Raw genomic sequence first — 19,110 nt, 5'->3', positions numbered from 1 at the left:
CGTGGGTATGTTTTAAAATTTCCAAGTGTGAGGATAAATTCCTTTTATTTGTTTTGGTTAAGAATTTACAACAACTCCATTGCAGGCAGTTAACTAAGTGTATGTGATGCCAGTTTTTAAAAATCTATTGGAACTTGATTTCATGGGCTAGCTCATGGTGAATTTGTGTTTTATGTGTACATAGAAATAATGGGTATTTTTATCACTTTTTATGATTCACTGATGAGAGTCAGTTTTCCTCTGTGAGACTTTAAACGTGAGGGCAGATGCTGTGCTGTTTTGTTTGGTGTCTGGCACACAGTAGGGATTATGGGAGCGCATTCTCTTGGCCCTTCCAGATCCACCTTTCCTGCTCCACCCAGCTCTGTGTTCAACCAGCTGGTGCCTGTGGACTACATCTTTTGCTCTGGCGCTTCCATTTAGTTTCAGCTGCCTTGGTAGGAGTCTGGATAGTGGTTAGGAAAGAGAGATCAGGGAATTCTTTACACTAGCTCACTTCCAGCTGGACTGGGTTGGCACGGCTGCCTTCTTCCTCAAGGTAACAACTCCTGTCTGGCTCTCTCCTGTAGCCACAGCTTCACTCACAGGTTCCACTGACTGCTCTTCCCTTCACCCCATCAAAGCCCAGCAGCTTCCCACTGCTATTCCACTGCTACTAGTCCCAGGATGTTTTGTTGGTTTGCCCATAGCCCTTTGATTGATTGATTTGAGAGAGAGAGAGAGGAAGGAGGAAGGGAGAGGGGAACATGAATTTGTTATTCCACTTATTTATATACTCATTGGTTGATTGTTGTATGTGCCCTGACCGGGGATCGAACCCACAACCTTGGGGTATCAGGATGATGCTCTAACCAGCTGAGCTGCACAGCCAGGACACATCTTTTAAATAGCCCCTTCATTAAAAGTTCTAGTTCCCCTTTTTGAGTATGCCATCTCTGTCCTGTCAGGACCATGAGTGATACAGCAGGATAATGAATATTTTATTCAGTAAGCTATGTGAAAACGTGCACATATTTGCACAGAGCAAGAGAGGAACTTGATGTTCAGGGAACTGAGAGTTCAATGATGCTGATGAATAGAGCCAATGGGGCCCTGGGGAGAAATAAGACTAGAAAGATCGGCGGGGGCTAGATCATGAAGGACCTTGCAGGCCATGTGTCATGTTCCTGTAGCTCTAGCTCTCTGAGAGACATTAGTATGCGGGAACTTCATTAGGGAGACCTCTAGACCTCTTAAGGATGAACACCTTAGGTGGGTGAAGGAATCACGAATGAGCAGTTGTCAATTTGAAGAGTAATGAGCCCTGGCTGGTGTAGCTCAGTGGATTGGGTGCTAGCCTCTGAACCAAAGGGCCATTAGTTCGATTCCCAGTTAGGGCACATACCTGTGTTGTGGGCCAGGTCCCCAGTAGGGGGTGCTTGAGAGGCAACCACACACTGATGTTACCCTCTCTTTCTCCCTTCTCTTGTCTAAAAATAAAATCTTTAAAAGAATTTTTTTTTAATGAGCAATGGAGTTGCAAAGTAGGCCTCAGCTGATCCCATGGGGAACTGTGGGCCTGAGAGAATTTCAAAATTGTCCCATTTTGAGGTTGCATGGAAGAAGTCCAAGGTCTCTGCCATCTTAAGTGTTGCACCACATTCAGGAGATGGCACGGCCCTGTCTTTGGCCCAAGGCCGTAGCCAGCGCTGGCAGATCTTGTGCCTGTGTTCTTCAGCCCCAGAGTCACACTTTCCCTTCCAGCTTCTGGTGCGGTAACCAGCTCTGGGCAGGCTTCATCACTGGGCTGCGTTAAGACTTAGTAAGTGGAATAAGAAGCGGTGACAAAGACCTCCACTGTTGCTTCTTTTCCCTCCGAGAGAGGTGATCCCCGGGCAGCAGCTCGGGAAGCTGTCAGAGACTGAACGGCAGTTGGAAAGACCTTTGAAAGCAGGGGTGCCCAGCCCTTTGGTGTCTCTGGGCCACACTGGAGGAAGAGTTGTCCTGGGCCACATGTTAAATACACAACCACTAACAAAAACAGATGAGCAAATAAAAGGTCCGTGCATAATTTTCATGACATCTGCCACCACAGATAAGCAAAAGTGTCCTCACTTAATAACCCTAATTATGCAGCAACCCTTTCAATAATCTTTTAAATTCGTTGAGCAGGTTCCAAGTTTGTGATCACCAATATAGAAAATGTACATATCTAAGTAATAAAACTAAGTAATGTTATAAGTAAACTCACAATTGCGTTGGGCCGTGTTCATTGCCATCCTGGGCTGTGGGCTGGACACCCCGTAAGCATCCCACTTAAGTTCCTCTCTCACAGCAGAGGACACAGAGTCGGAGAGGAAAGGACATCTCACAGCTGGTGGGAGGCAAGGACAAGACTGACTAACCTTGTCCCCTGATTCCCAGGCCAGTTTTCCTTTCTCAATTATAGCTCCCGTGGGCCCCTGAGTTGAAAAGGAGGCTGGCAAATGGGCTCCTTCATCTCTTCCAGCCATGGGGTCTGGCAGAGCCTCATGTGTGGAACCTCCATCCAATTCAGGTGCTACGGAGGAGTCTGTGGCAGCTAATGCCATCAGCCAAATGGCCCTGGGATGCAAGAATAATAGCGTTGGAAAAGCTTGCTGAAGCAGAAGCTGGGGTGAAGGTTGCAGGCCAGGGCAGGGGAGGGGCAAGGCAGCCTGAGGAAGGGGTGGAGACTAGCTGGGCACAGGGTTCCCCTGAGGTTTGACTTTGATAATTTGCTGTATTTCAATGACTACACCCAAGGAAGTTTAGCTGCAAGAAGCAGAAGCCACTGTAATAGTGGACTTGTTAAAGAAAAAAAGTTCAAGGACAGTTGTTTAAAATGGCCGATCATGGTAAGTAATAGGACCAGTGCGGTGGGATTTTACAGCAGGGAGAGAGATGGGGCTCGACTCTGAATACAGTTTAGGCAATGCGCAGCCCAGGAGCAGGGTGGGGGCCATGGATGGAAAATTACTAAGAGGAAACAAGGGGATAAGAAGGATTCTGGCTAAAGCAACCTAACAGGATTCTTGACAAAGGCAGGAGTGGTGGTAGAGGAGGAACCTGATTATATCTTGAAGGGCGGGGGTGGGGGGCGGTTCTGGTTAAACTGCCTTCAGCAGGAGTTTTGATAAAACCAGATTTTACAAGGCAACATGAAGATGGGCCTGGGAGAAGGTTCAGGCAAAGAATCTGTCAGACCCCATTCAGGTAGATTTGAAGACTGTTGTAACTATTGGGGATAGCAGGGTTCCTGGGGAGACCTCTGTCCCTCCCTCTGTGGGCTGGCATCACTGCCAAGTTCTTGAGGCTGAAGAGAAGTCCCCTGTTGAGGGGGAAACGGAGCCTCCTCCTTGGTGCCCCCACGCCCACCCCGTAGATGTCTGTTCATTTGTAGAGAACGTGGACGTGAATGGAGAGGTGAAGCAGGGCTGCAGGACGCCCGCCCGCGCAGCAGAAGAGGAGTGAGGTGGGGGCAGAGGGCAGTGTGGAGGGGACAGGGGCGTTGCTGCCCCGTGTCCTCCATGGAGACCCTGGAGCAAGTCTTCTCACATCTGGGTAAGTGGAGGGGAGCGGGAACTGCAGAAGGAGCTGGGAAGGGCCTGCAGGTGAGAACAGCTGCAGCAGCTCCAGGGCGACATGAGAAGGCGAGGGACAGTGTCGAGGCTGGATGCCACACTGGGCATTGACGGTGCACCGGGAGCTGGGCGCTTTGAAGCTGCTACAAATGTCCAAGGGCTGGGTTTTGGGTGGACATAGTTTTCAATTTCTTTGGCTAAAAACCAAGGAGCGTGATTACTTGTTTGTATGATGATACGTTTAGTTTTGTTAAGAAACCACCAAACTGTCTTCCAAAGTGACTATCTTTTTCATTCTCGCCAGCAGTGAATGAGAGTTCCTGTTCTGCATCTGATCAGCGTTGATGTTGCCAGTCTTCTGGATTCTGATGGCATCTCTTGTTTTAAATTGCGCTTCCCTGATGACACATGATGTGGAACATCTTTTCATGTCTTTGTTTGCCATCCGTGTATCTTCTTTGGCGAGGTGTCTTCAGATATTTTGCCCATTTTAAAATCAGGTTGTTCGTTTCCTTATTGTTGACTTGTAAGAGCTCTTTGTCTATTTTGGATCATAGTCCTTTATCAGACATGTCTTTTGCAAATATTTCCTCCCAGCCTGTGGCTTGTCTTTTTCATTCTCTTGACAGTGGCTCTCACAGAGCAGAAAATTTTAATTCAGATGCAAAGCAGTTTATCTATTCTTTCTTTCAAGGATCATGCCTTTGGTGTTGTATTTAAAAGTCATCACCATACCTGAGGTCATCTAGAGTTCCTCCTATGTTACCTTCTAGGAATTTTATAGTTTTGCATTTTACAGTTAGTCCTGTGATCCATTTTTAGTTAATTTTTGTGAAAGGTGTAAGTTCTGTATCTAGATTTATTTATTTTTTGCATGTGGATGTCCAGTGGTTCCAGCACCATTTGTTGAAAAGACTATCTTTTCTACATTGTATTGTCTCTGCTCCTTTGTCAAAGATCAGTTGACTGTATTTATGTGGGTCTATTTATTTGTTCTTTCACCATACCACACTGTCTTAATTAATGTGGCTTTACAGTAATCTTAACGTCAGGTCCTGTCTGACTTTGTTCTTTTCCTTCAATATTAGGTCAGCTATTGTCTCCCCATTTCAGCTTCAGAATCAACTTGTGGCACCCGCACAATGACTGGCAGGGGTTCTGTCTGGGAACACCCTGAAACCACAGCGCAAACTGGGAAGGACCGGTGTCCTGACCACACTGATCCCCCCCGCCCCCGCCTGCTCACCATGGGATAGCTCTCCACTTCCGTAGTTCCACATTGATTTCCCTCACCAGAGTCTGTGTTTTCCTCATACAGATCTTACACATATCTTGTAAGATATTTATCTACATTTTCCATTTTAGGGTGTGTTTTAGCATTGTGCTTTTTAATCCTGACCTGTGATTTCTTCTTTGACCACGTGTCACTTAGAAGTGTGTTGTTTAATTTCGGAATTTTCCAGTTATCTTTCTGTTACTGATTCCTAGTTTAATTCCTAGTTGTGGTCTGAGAGCAGACACTGTATGATTTCTATTCTTTTAAATTTGTTAAGGTGTGTTTTATGGCCCAGAGATGGTCTATCTTGGTGAACGGTCCGTGCAAACTTCAGGAGAACACGTATTCTGCTGCTGTTGGATGAAGTGGTCTGTAGAAGTACAGCATACCCAGCTGATTGGTGGTGTTACTGAGTTCAGCTGTGTCCTTACTGATTTTCTGCCTTCTAGATCTGCCATTTCTGCTAGGGAGGTGTTGAAGTCTCCTACTTAATAGTGGATTCATCTATTTCTCCTTGTAATCTATCAGTGTTTGCCTTCTGTATTTTTACTGTCTGTTATTAGGTACATACACATTAAAGATGTTATTCTTGGAGAATTGACCCCTTTGTCATTGTGGAATGCCCTGGTCAGTTTCCTTGTTCTGACTGAAAGTAATATAGCTACCCTGGCTTTCTTTGATTAGTATTAGCATAGTACATCTTTCTCTATCCATTTAATTTCAGAGCAATATGTGTTTTTATATTGAAATTGGGTTTCTTGTAGACAACATATAATTATCTTTTTTAAAAATGTTTTAACCTCACCTAAGGACATGCTTATTGATTTTTAGACAGAGGGGAAAGGAGGAAGAGAGAGGAGAGAAACTGTTAATGTGAAAGAGAAACATCTATCTGTTGCTTCTCACATATGCCCAAACCAGAGACTGAACCTGCAACCTAGGCATGTGCCTAGACCGGGAATCAAACCCACAACCTTTTTTTGTTTTGTTTTGGTTTTGTTTTATTATTTCTTAATGGAAAATACTCAAAACAATTTGCCACAAGGTTTGAAAACAGTTTGTTAGGCACACCGAAATATGCATCTTGCCTCACAAGGTGACTCCTTTTGCATGCTGGGGGCGTGCAGGGTCGGGATCATTGCATAACCAGGATGCTTCTCAGGTCTGGGGGAGGAGGCTCCCTGTGTCTGCCCAAGGCTAGCCCTGCAGGGAAGGTCCACACTCCCTCAGGAGAAGCAGTTGGAGGGTGAATCGGTGCTTTGAGGCTCAAAATGATTTCCAGATAAAGCCCGAGAAGTGAGTGGCCTTGTCAGCAGGCTGGGTCCAGACAGAGACTGAGGTGGACAATGATGAGCTGAACTCCTTCACTGCACAAGCAATGGGGCTGGGCAGCACAGGCCACCTGGTGCTGGGAGCTGCCAGCACGTGGGGCCAAGGACCAGGGAAGGTCAACTGGGCTAGCGCTCCCGAGGGGCCATGTCTGCACTCTGGTGCTGTTCCCAGGTACACGGTTTCTTCTGTTATTCCACAGTCACCTTCTGAGACCATCAGAGCTCCTGGCCCGCACATGGAGACCTGCCAGTAATGATGGGGAGATGGTGAGGGCGGCAGTGGCCGGCCAGGACAGGCAGTTGTAGTTTCTGAGCCGGGCCGGCAGCATTCCTCTGCCCCTTGTTCTGGTCTTTTCTCTCATTTTTATAAAAATCTGGGTAGTGAGCAAGCATGCGCCTTGCTTGGGTGTGTTGGAAGTCATGGCTGCTCCTGGCTTGGGGACTCAAATTAGAAAGATTTTAATTAGTCATCTTGCTGCCAGTGCCTCTTTCATTTTTATTTTAATTGTTGTTCAAGTGCAGTTTTCTCTCTTTTACTCCCATCCCAGCCCACCCTGCTCAAACCCACAACCTTTCATTCTATGGGATGGGATGATGCTCCAACCAACTGAGCCACATGAGCCAGGGCAGTTGGGTCTTGCTCCTGAATCACTTGGACAATATTTGTCTTTCAATTGGTATATTTATTTGCTTATATATTTTAAAAGTTTTACTTATTTTTAGAGAAGGGGAAGGGAGGGAGATAGAGAGGGAGAGAAACATTGATATGTGAGAGATACATAGATCAGTTGCCTCTCATGCGCCCCTAACTGGGGACCTAGCCCACAACCCACACACATGCCCTGACTGGGAATCGAACCAGCGACTTTTCAGTTCACAGGCCAGCATTCAGTCCACTGAGACATACCAGCCAGGACAGTTAGTGTATTTAGATTGGCTTTTAAAGTGATTAGGGATAGTTGGATTAATATATACCATATTTATTATTGTTTCCTATTTGTTGCTCTTTTTGTTCCTATTTTTGTCTTCCACTTTTTTTTGCCTCATGTGGTATTAATATTCTGTCTCCTCTCCTTTTTAAGAATATTGACCATATTTTTTCTTAAAAGTGTTTTTAAGGGTTGTCTAGAGTTTGCAATGTACACTTACAACTAATCCAAGTCCACCTTCAAATAACATTGTACTTCTTCGCAATTAGTGCAAGTACCTTATAGTATCAAAATAATCTTAATTCCTCCCTCTCGTGCTTTGTATCATTGCTGTCATTCATTTCACTTATACATAAGAATATGTGTGTATATATAATAAACTGTCACTATTATTACTTAGAACAAACTGTTCTCTGTTAGATCAATTAAGAATAAGACAATTAAAACTTTTTTTTTTAATTTTAGTTATTCCTTTTCTGATGCTCTTCCTTTCTCTATGTATATCTGAGTTTCTGACTTATGTTATTTTCCTTCTGTCCAAAGAACTTCTTTTAACATTTCTTGACAGACAGGTCTACTGACAACACACATTCCCTCATTTTTTGTGTGTCTGAGAAAGTCTTTATTTCTCCTTCACTTTTGAAGGATAATTTTGCAGTGCAGAGAATTCTAGCTTGTTGGGGGGGGGGTTTCTCAAATACTTTAAATATTTCACTCTTTTGGGGGTGGGGCGGGAATTTATCCTCTTTGATGTACTCTGAGCTTCCCGGATCTCTGATTTGGTGTGTGACATTAATTTAGGGAATTTCTCACCCATCAGTTCTTCAAATACTTCTTCTGTTCCTTTTTCTTTCTTTCTTCTCTTTCTGATATTTCCATTACCTGTATTTTACACTTTTTTTTAGATGTCCACAGTTTTTAGATATTACATTCTGTGTTTTTCAGTCTCTTCTCTCTTTGCTGTTCAGTTTTAGATGTTTTTGTTGACGTATCTTCAAGCTCTGAGTTCCTTTGCTCAGTTGCAACCAGATCACTAATAAGCCAGGGGTGTCGAACTCATTTTTGCCGGGGGCCACATCAGCCTTGTGGTTGCCTTCAAAGGGCCGAATGTAATTTTAGGACTGTGTAAATGTAACTACTCCTTAACAGTTAAGCGAGAGCTCAGCGCTGCCGCTGGGTAGAAGCAAGGTGACAGGCCGGATGAAACAAGGCGGAGGCTGGATTCAGCCCACGGGCCTTGTGTTTGCCACCTGTGCAATGAGCCCAACAGAGGCATTCTTTATTTTTGTTACTGTGTTTTTTATTTCTACCATTTTTTTCTTTCTCAGAATTTCCATTTCTTGGCTTACTGTGCCCATCTGTTCTTGCATGCTGTCTACTTTACCCACTAGAGTTTTTGGTGTGATAATTATAGTCACTTCAAATTCCCTGTGTAATATTTTGTCGGTAGAGGCAGAAGGAGGAAGTCATCAGGACACCGAGGTGGTGCCAGCTAGGTCATCGGTGCTTGCGCGCTTTGTCCTTTCCGTGCCTCCTCATCTCTCCCTGGAAGGGGAGGGGGCTTCGTGGCTGAGCAGGAGCCACAGCTGCAATCCGAGCTTGAAGTCGCTAGGACTTCTCTCAAACTTGTGTGCTGAGGAGACTCAGATGCTGGCCTCAGCCCCTAAGCTGGACTCAGCAGATTGGCCCATGAAAACTTCTGTTTTGAGACAAAGGAAAGGATCTGTCAGAAAGCAACATCTATTCTCCTGGGCTTGGCAACCAGGAAGGGGACAGAGAGTGGGAATCCTGCAATCTGAAAAGCAGACTGAAAGGTGACAAAGAAGCTGAAGATGGGTGGTGGAGAGAGGTATAACATTCCAACCCCTCAATCTAGAAATGTTAGTGAGAACCCACAACAACTTAATAGACAGAAGACCAAGGATCAAAATTCCCAGATGAAGATTGTTCATAAGAAAAAAGAAAGAGGACATACTTACAATACATCAGCAGCTGCATGGCAGGCCATGCAGGCTGTGGGGGAGAACAAAAATTTCCCAAATAATCAAAATTGGAACTCTGGCTTATCAAGTCCCAGCTTACTTTTTAAGTCTCAAACCAACCAGAACTATGCTGGAGAGCAAATTCAGTGAGCCGCCGTCACCAAGTGTACTTCCTAAACCACCAAGCCACTGGGTTCCTGTCTCCTTTAACCCTTCTGATGAGGAAATAATGCCATTTCAACTTAAAACCTTATTTAAAGCCCAGGTATAAAGTAAGATAATAGTACTAATAGTACAATAGTACTAATGTTTAAATTTAGTAATACTTAAGGGTAGTTGTCAGTTGCTTCATACCAAATTCACTAGGGTATTAATGTCTGTAAAACTGCTAATTAATATAGAAAAGACAATTAGACTTCATCTGGTTTTGTGTCATGCACTGTGATATGTAATGGTAGTATCAGTGCCACTTAAAATAACTAAATTACTGATAACTCTACTTTTTATCAAGTGTTCTCAATTGAGTAACTCCTAGGTGAAACCATTCAAGTTTAGATTTGGGAAATGGTAAAGGAATCAACTTTTTCTATTGCTTGTTTGGATAAAATACTGATTGAAGATTATCAAGTCAGGTTTACTTGTTGAAAGGCAGTGAATCTGATTATAAGCATCTTGTTAAGACAGGAAATGAGAATCAGTTGAGTACTGAAAGTTTTGTGTCCTAGAAACACCTAAACCAGTAATATGCCAAGAATCTGATATACTGCCGAAAGAAAATGTGAATTTTCCTTATGGAATACTTAGAGTTTAGTAATCTGATTGGTGGTGAATGTGGAAGGGGCACTAGGAGCAATTCAGAATGAACAGTGTTTCTCATGTGCAGTGGATAGGTGACTGCAAAAAAGGTACCCAAACAATTTTTATAGAATCAATTGGTGGTGAGAGTAGTTTCAAAATGCATTTTTTTTAAAGCACTGCACAAGCTATTCTGTGCTCTGGCCTCAAACATCCCTGCAAAGCTTGTTTAAAATAGGGAGCTACATAATGTGAAAGTTTTGAACACATAAGAAAGAGCCATGTAAATATATGTAATAAACTTGTAGCATATGTAAAGTTTTGGCATTTATCCTACAAAAATAAAGGGTATTTTAGTATAAATTTGTTGAATGTAAGACCATAGACTCTTTTTATGCCTATGGCCTAATTTTAAAGGTCCAGAATAATTTGTTTTTAAAGTCTGCCCTTGTGCTAAAGTGCCAGTGTATGTATGTTAAAACTGATCTGGTAAACTATATTTCAAAATAGATACTAGTGTAATAAGTTTTATATAACTGAAAAGGCTTCAAAGCTGCTAAAACACTTCCTATTTTTAAGAGATGTGAGCCCTGGCTGGCATAGCTCAGTGGATTGAGTGCGGGCTGTGAACCAAAGCATCGCAGGTTCGATTCCCAGTCAGGGCACATGCCTGGGTTTCAGGCCACAGCCCCCAGCAACCACACATTGATGTTTCTCTCTCTGTCTCTCTCTCTTTCTCCCTCCCTTCCCTCTCTAAAAATAAATAAATAAAATCTAAAAAAGAAAAGATGTGAAATGTAGTATGGGACTATTGTAATTTTTATTCCTTAAACCCAAAGATTAACTATGAAAGGGTCCATCCAATCTTAAAAATTCATACTGGCTTTGAACAATTTTTGTAACTTATGATACAAACATAGATTAATGCCAGTAGGGGTTTTTTTGTCATCAGTAAGTGCAACCAGGAGACCACTTACTCAAAAGATGTGATTGCTTGCGTAATACCTTGATAACATTTTACCCACCTTTATAAATGCTAAGTATAACATTAACCCAGTAGATTAAAAATGTGGGGATTAATTAAAAATTTGATGGTAAGTGCCCTGTTTTCTAATTTGGTGGCTTTTTAATATTTTAAAGCAGAATGGCCAATTTGTATCTTTCCAAATAAATTCAGGCGAGATAATATTGCCCAAGTCAAATAATTACATCCTAAGACAAGTTTATGTAGTACTTAATGTGCACCTATGAATTTGAAGCATGAAATTAAAATAAAACTGCTCCCCCCCCCGCAAAAAAAATTCCCTGTGTGATGATTCTGATATCCCTGCCATAACAAGGTCTGGTTCTGATGGTTTCTCTGTCTCTTCAAATTTTTTTTTCCTTTTAGTGTGCCCTGTCAATTTTTCTTGGTAGCTGGACATGCTGTACTGGCAAAAGGAACTGCAGTAAATAGGCCTTAGTAATCTGGTGGTGAGGCGTCAGGGGAGGGGAAGCATTCTTGAGTCCTACGTTTATGGCTCAGTCTTTTAGCGGGCTGTGTCTCCAGACCGTGAAGTTTGCAAGTGCTTCTCATTTCCTCTCCTCCCTCCCCTCCCCACTACGCCCCGTGACAAGATGGCTAGATGGGGCTCCAGTTGGATAATTCCATCCTCCCATGTGGAAAGCTAGAGTTGGGTGGAATTGGGGATTTCCCTCCTCCCAGGTTGGTTAGGCTCTAAAACCCCCAACAGCTTAGGTTTTGATAAAATAATTTCTCTCAGGGGCAAGCTTTGTTAAGAACAGAATGTTCTAGCATATTTCAAAATGGTTCCTTTCCCTCCCCGCTGGTGGAAGCACAAGGGGATTTTTCTCCATAGTCACTGAGAGAACTGGTTTAGCTCCTGGGGGTAAAACTCACAAAAGTGTAATGGCACCCTTAGGACTGCCCCCCCACACGACTTTTTAACACAGACTTGTCCATGCTGAGCCTTTAGCAGCTTGTCCATTACAATTCAGGTTTCCATCCCCTGATACTGATTTCTGCAGGGGTTTCTGCTCAGGGGTTTCTGCTCTGGTAAGTTGCAATTGTCTGTCTCTCCAATTCTGGGGGCAGCGGTTTGCCCTGTGACCTCACTTCTCTGATGAATCTACAGCCATGCACTGCATAATGATGTTTTGGTCAAGAATGGACTGCATATACAATGGTGGTCCCATAAGATTATAATAAATTATAAGCAAAAGTTTGCAATGTTGAAAGAAGAGGGTGGACACAGCTACCTGATTTTTACCTGGATAAAGTACCAACTGAGCTAATTAGGGAGGATTTGTAAAAGTCTTTTTCTTTTTTTAAGATTTTATTCATTTTTAGACAGAGGGGAAGGGAGGGAGAAAGAGGGGGAGAGAAGCATCAGTGGGCGGTTGCCTCTCACATGCCCCCTACTGGGGACCTGGCCCACAACCCAGGCATGTGCCCTGACTGGGAATTGAACCAGCAACTTTTTGGTTCACAGACCAGTGCTCAACCCACTGAGCCACACCAGCCAGGGTTGTAAAAATCTTTAATGAGATGAAATTTCAGCCTAGCTAAGAAATGAGTTTTTCTTTCACACAGAGTCTGAATGACAGGTGTTGCACAAGTTACTTCAGACCAAGAAGGAAGAATATTAAATTTCCTTTTCTCTCCTTCAACACAAATTTGGACACCTTCCTTTGTAGTTGGTAGTATTAATAAACTCCAACTAACACTTATAAAGCAAAGTCCACCAATTCTACAGCCTCTCATCAAAGATACCATGAGTTACACAATACACAGTTATCTTATGTAGCATTGAGAAAGGAAACACTGCTAAATAATTATGAGATATAATCAAATGTAAGATATATCCTTATTTAAGGTATTTTAAAATGTGGGAAAATGTGCACATTAGAATACAGTGGCCTAGATCTCTTCTTTGAACTCCAAGTCTGTATGGTCACCTGAATTTCTCACAGGCTCCTTAAACCTAATGTGTCCTAATCTGGATTCTTCATCTGCGTCGCCAGAGCTGTTCCTTTCCCTGCATTCCTTGTCCTAGCAAATGGAGCCATCCCAACTAGAAACATGTTAGCATGCCAGACTCCTGGCCCTCTGTCAGTTCTGTCTCATACCTCTCTTCATGGCATCGCCTTCTCTCTTGTCCTTCTGTCCTGGCTTTGAGTCAGGTATTCCTCATCTCTCCACAGGATTACAGCAGGAATCTAATTGCTCTCCATTCCTCTAATGAATCCTACTCTACACTGTCCTTGTTTCCTTTCTTAAGCACCAATCTGGTATTATTCCTTGCTTTGGAAACAAGTTGAAGACTGTATCCAAAAAACAGGCAAAGGACATGAAAAGGCCAAGTCACAGAAGAGAAAAATACACATGTACACATGTGAAAAGTTGTTCATCTTCATTAAGAACTAAATGTAATTGACAGTTTCTCACCTTTTCAATGGGCATTTTGTGAGAACTTATAATAAGGAATGCAAGAGTGTTAAGAAACGGCCCTATATATCATTGGTGGCGGGCAATATTTTGGATGACATTTTGGCAACGTTCTGGATAGGGGTAAGAAAGCAAACTACCAATTATCTCTGAGCCTCAATTACTGCATTTGGTCAAATTGGGCTGATACCTACTCTAATGGTTTAAGGAAGTGAGATAATTTAGGGAAAAGAGATTTGTAAATAATAGTAGCTAATATTCATGGGGCACTTGCTTTTCTAAGTGCTTCATATGTGTTACCTCATTTAATCTTCACAACAATCTTGTAAGTACTACTGTTACCATCCCCATTTTGCCTCTAAGAAAAGTGAGGCAAAGAATAAAATATTGCCCAAAGAGTGGAGCTGGGATTACTGGTATTAATGTAGCTTCTTGCAGTGACCGACACCGCCGTTGTTTTATGTGAGAGCCCACAGCATCCACAGTAGAAACTTGTTTACATATAATTTGCTCCTTCGTTAGCTACCATCAACTGGCCACCTCTAATTGCTTTATGTATTCCATCACGGTCTTGTCTGACTGAGCTCCAGGGAACTCAGCTCACCTCTCACTCCAATTCATTTTGAGTGTCCTGGCCACCACTGGCTACACGGTGAAACCTTAGGCAGTGGCCTAACAAATGTTGTCGTGCATTTCTGTGGGATCAAACGCATATTTTTACAAATGTGAATTTTCACGAGGCTGAGACAGATACATACTAACTAGCTACATACAGGTGAGTACGCGCCTTGAAGACCATAGCTCCGCTCCACACCTGAGCTGTGGGCCGACCTTTCCAGCTTTTCTGTGTCAGTCGTATTTGCCCGGAACCTTTCCTGCGGATTCTGATGCAGCCGGCCGGTACAGCGCCACTGAACACACAACAGAGCAAGTACTAGTAGTCTAACTATATGCCTAACATTTCTAGTTCACTTACACAACCTGGGAGAAAACATTCTCAAGTTCTTGAACTTCTTAAAGTACTAAGCGCCGAAAAAAAATTTATCCCTTAATTAATGTTATAATCAAATGACTTCGAGAGAGTTTGTTGTTCCTTTTGGTTAGGCATATATATGGACAGCTCACTTGGAACGAACAGGGAAGGCGGGGGAAGAAAGCGGAAGCCGCAGGGTCTTCTAAACCAGAAAGTCTACGGAGCTAGCGCCAGGCAATTTGCGGTGCTCCCCCTTTAGACGCAGTGTTAGAAACAGGCAGGGGGAAAGGCATCGTCGCTGAAGCTGAAACCAGGCGGCCGGAGTTCTCAGGGATGAACCTCGAGTTGCTGGGTAAGGAGGGCTATGGCTGCGTCTTAGACAACGTTTTGGTCCTGGAAAAGGGAACCCGGGCGGGAGAGGATTCAGGCTGCAGCTCTAGATACCTAGTTCTGCAGTGGATCACTGGGCGCTCCTGATACACAGCAGCAGCAGCAGGAGGAGGAGGCAGCCCCCTCTTCTGCCCGAGCAAAATGCATTGCCTTCCCGGAGGCTATTTTCTGATCAGTTTTGGAGTGGTAGGGACAGTTTGTGGCTTAGTTTTTTGATGACAAGCATCACAGGTGCTGAAGTAGCCCAGAATAGGCAGGACCACAATTGCTGGAGAAGGAATCTGAGGGAGTGGGGCTTGAAGTGAAGCTCCTAAGACTTGTCAGGGTTTTAGGTGTTTGGACAGGCAAATCTTTTTGTAGAAATTCGAGATGCCTAAGGAGGGGAACTTGGAAATCTAGTTGAAGTCCCTTATGGAACAGATGAAAAAAGTCTCAGAGGGTAGTGACTTGAAGGCACTAAACAAACACATGGCATAGTTGGCACTAGAGTCGTTATCTTGACTTACTATTTAAGCTTCGTAACTACCAGGTATGGTGTGTAAAAACACTGAGGTGTGAATGACAGAGACATTTGCCTTTTGTCACCCTCTCTTTGAGTCATTTCCTCACGTTACTCCTTACACCTTACTCAAGTTGTTTAAAAACTGTAGTTCTTTCTTCTAGGCTGTCATTAGGTGTTTAGCATGGTAGCCTAGGGAGGTGTAATGTTCTCCAGAACTCCTAAACGACTTGGTGTCTTTAATGGCCGTGTTTCTCTTTTGATCAGAAGGTGTTTCTGGCTTTGCAAAGGACCCAATGATATTTAAGAAATGGTCTTTACCTTTAAGGAGCCTTTTGTTATGCAGAAAGATTAGAATGATTATGTAAAGAGCCACCATGTATTGCAGAACATAGGAAATCCTTTAAGAGTCATTACAAAGAGCTAAGAACACGTGGAAGAGGGAATTAATATCTTTGGGGCAGGGGAAGACAGGCAATCAGGAACAAAAAGCCTGTGGAGGAGATAGAGTTTTGAGTGGACATTTAAGATTGGTCCAGTATTGACAGACTGTAGTATTTCTATTTGGGGAGGGGGTGCTTACTAGGAATATGCTTGATTTAAGATATCAGTGAGAGAAGATCTCAGGAATTTACCTGCATGGTTGTGGGTACTGTGAGTAAAGAGAAAGTCAAGAGAAGGGGTTGGTGCCATCAATTTTGTGGAGGTTCTTGAATGCCTAGCTGGAAAGGTTGTGCTTTTTAAGAAAGGTACAGAAGATCCATTGAAGGGTTTTGACTTATTTAGAGGATAAGAAGATAAATGATATAATGATGGTGATCAGTTAACTAACAGTTAGGTAATACTTACTATGAGCTACGTATGTTTTTAAGTGCTTTCCATATGTTTATCCAGTAGAGGGAGAAGAACATGTACAGGTTGGTGTGGTGTGGTGTCTTCCATAGAAGCCAATTGCAGAGCATTTGAGGCTGAGAGCTGGGAAAGGGCTGCTCTGTTTAGTCCTGAGGCAGCTTGGGGCCCCCTCAGCAACTTGAGCAGAAGCCAAATTACAATGATTTTAGGAAGGTGTGGGAGACCAAAGGGAGAGAAAGAGTTGACCCTTTTTTTAAAAGACTAGAATATAGAGGAAAGATGATAGGCTAATATGTTCAAAGAGACAGCAAAGTCATGGGAAATGTTTTATTTATTTATTTTTATTTATACAGAAAGTTCCTGAGTGTGAAACTTAGGAATATTTAGCACTGGAAGTCTAGACAATTTAAAAGAAGGCTGGGTCCAAAAGATGTAAGTCTTTATGGAAGTGACTCTGAGTGTTAAAGCGGAAAGTTAGTGATTACAGAGGAAGAGGAGAAAGGAGCAGAAGTGATGTGATGGTGGGAGCATACTGAAGGATTTCTGGCCAGATAAAGGAAATGAATGATAATGTGTTCTTAATGTGGACATTCAAGGTACTACATCTGCAACCACTTTTTGAGCCCATGCTGTGTATCAAGCAGTATGCACTAGAGATAAAAGTTACATAAGAGTTTTTCAAACATACTTTTCTCACAACTCATAATACAAATATATTTTCTATCAAAACCCATTATATATACTTACATTTATAACTGAGTTTCTCAGACTTACACTTAATCCTTGTTATGCTAAGTACCCTTTGGTATCTTCTAATCTATTAAAAAAACTTGTGGCTCACTAAATTGATTTATCCATTTATGGTGGATTGGGTCCTACTGTTGGAAAAACATTGAAATAATATACAGCCATTGCCCTGGAAAAAATATAGAACTAGAAGAGAAGCATAAATGATAAGCCACTGGGAGTTTAGATCTAGAAAGCTCATGGAGGCCCTGGCTGGTATGGCTCAGTGGATTAAGCAAAACAAAGGGTTGCCTGTCCGATTCCCAGTCAGGGCACATGCCTGGGTTGCAGGCCAGGTCCCCAGTAGGGGGCATGTGAGAGGCAATCACACATTGGTGTTTCTTTTCCTTTTTCTCCCTCCTTTCCCCTCTGTCTAAAAATAAATAAGTAAGTAAATAAATAAAATCTTTAAAAGAAAAAAGAGAGCTCATTGAGGTTTTTTAATTTCATGTTTTTCAAATGAATAAATAAACATACTCGTATTTATCACAGCAGTGAAAACAATATAAATACGTGTGCAGAAGAAATTATCTTTCTCCCCTTCTCCACATGGTAACTGTCCGGAGTTTATTCTTTTATACCCTTTGGCTTACTCAGATAAACACATTTAAACAAATGTCTAAGGGCTTTGTTTTTGCTTTTTCCAGATACAGAACCTTTGTAGATACATTATTTGCAACTTTCTTTCTACACTCAACACTGTAAAGATACCATTCCTACACATTAGGAGATAATAGAGCTAACAATTTTTTTTAATATATTTTATTGATTATGCTATTACAGTTGTCCCATTTCCCCCCTTCTCTCCCCTCCACCCTGTACCCCCCTCCCACCCACATTTCCCCCTTTAGTACATGTCCATGTGTCATACTTATGAGTTCTTTAGTTTCTACATTTCCCATACTATTCTTGCCCTCCCCCTATCTATTTTCAACCTACATTCTATGCTACTTATTCTCTATACCTTTTCCCTCTCTCTCCTCCTCCCACCCCCCTGCTGCTAACCCTCCATGTGCCCTCCATTTCTGTGGTTCTGTTCCTGTTCTAATTGTTTACTTCGTTTCTTTTGGTTTTGCTTTAGGTGTGGTTGTTGATATTTGTGAGTTTGCTGTCCTTTTACTATACGTGTTTTTTTAATCTTCTTTTCTTAGAGAAGTCCCTTTAGCATTTCATAAAATAAGGGCTTGGTGATGATGAACTCCTTTAACTTGACCTTATCTGAGAAGCACTTTGTCTGCCCTTCCATTCTAAATGAGAGCTTTGCTGGATAGAGCAATCTGGGATGTAGGTCCTTGTCTTTCATGACTTGGAATATTTCTTTCCAGCCCCTTCTTGCCTGGAAGGTCTCTTTGGAGAAATCAGCTGACAGTCTGATGGGAACTCCTTTGTAGGTGACTGTCCCCTTACCTCTTGCTGCTTCTAGGATTCTCTCCGTTTTTACCTTGGCTAATGTAATTATGATGTGCCTTGGTGTGTTTCTTCTTGGGTCCAACTTCTTTGGGGCTCTCTGAGCTTCTTGGATTTCTTGGAAGACTGTTCCCTTTGCCAGATTGGGGAAGTTCTCCTTTATTATTTGTTCAAATACATGCCCAATCTGTTGCTTTTCCCCTTCCGATTCTGGTACCCCTATAATTCGGATATTGGAACGTTTAAAGGTGTCTTGGATGCTCTTAATCTTTTCCTCAATTTTTTGAATTCTTATTTCATCATGCTTTCCTGCTTGGTTGATTCTATCTTCCTTCTGGTCCACTGTATTGTTTTGAGACTCATATTCCTTCCTTTCACTATTGGCTCTCCTCCGCGTGTCTTCCTGCATCTGTTTTATGGTAATCTGCATTCTTTCATCTAAATTTCGTCCAAAATCCACCAGTTCCGTGAGCTTTCTGATCACCAGTGTTTTGAACTGCGCATCTGATAGATTGGCTAATTCTTGGTTGCTCAAAAGGATGAGTCCTGGGGGACTGATCTGCTCTGTTGAAAACATGGTTTTGTTTTTTTTTTCCCCGTCTCTCCTTTTTTTTTTTTTTTTTCCGGTCTGGTTGCTCTTGTTGCGGTGGGGGGCGGAGCCTTAGGTGCTCACCGGGGCTGGGCACCCTGGTCGCTAGATTGTGACGTTATATGTGGGGGCGGGGCGGGAGCGGGAGCGGGAGCGGGGTGGGAGAAAACAATGGCGGTAGTTCCGTTCCCCTGGACTCAGACCCTTGTCTGGGCTTCCGGGCCGCGAGTTCTGCCCTGGTCCACAATCGCTACCCCTCTGGGTCTGCCAGC

At 42.9% G+C, this 19,110-nt stretch overlaps 1 protein-coding gene and 1 pseudogene across 3 annotated transcripts in view; both read left to right on the top strand.

The window, feature by feature from the left end:
- The first annotated feature begins 8,586 nt into the window (after positions 1-8,586).
- Positions 8,587-10,064, top strand: LOC114511899 (annotated as a pseudogene).
- A 4,416-nt stretch (positions 10,065-14,480) lies between these two features.
- Positions 14,481-19,110, top strand: part of RBBP5 (RB binding protein 5, histone lysine methyltransferase complex subunit) — a 46,957-nt gene continuing 42,327 nt past the window's right edge. Inside the window, exon 1 of one of the 3 annotated variants that reach the window (XM_028530681.2) lies at positions 14,481-14,667. In XM_028530681.2, coding sequence (XP_028386482.1) covers positions 14,649-14,667 — 19 coding nt within the window. In that variant the 5' untranslated portion in view covers positions 14,481-14,648. The remainder of the gene's footprint in view (positions 14,668-19,110) is intronic. The other 2 variants (XR_004900704.1, XM_028530682.2) reach the window with 2 other exon arrangements.

Source organism: Phyllostomus discolor, chromosome 14 (genome assembly GCF_004126475.2).
Source record: "Phyllostomus discolor isolate MPI-MPIP mPhyDis1 chromosome 14, mPhyDis1.pri.v3, whole genome shotgun sequence".
In the NCBI taxonomy this organism is placed as follows: Eukaryota; Metazoa; Chordata; class Mammalia; order Chiroptera; family Phyllostomidae; genus Phyllostomus; species Phyllostomus discolor.
Note: the sequence above shows the minus strand (reverse complement) of the source record. Positions and strands in the feature narration are given on the sequence as shown.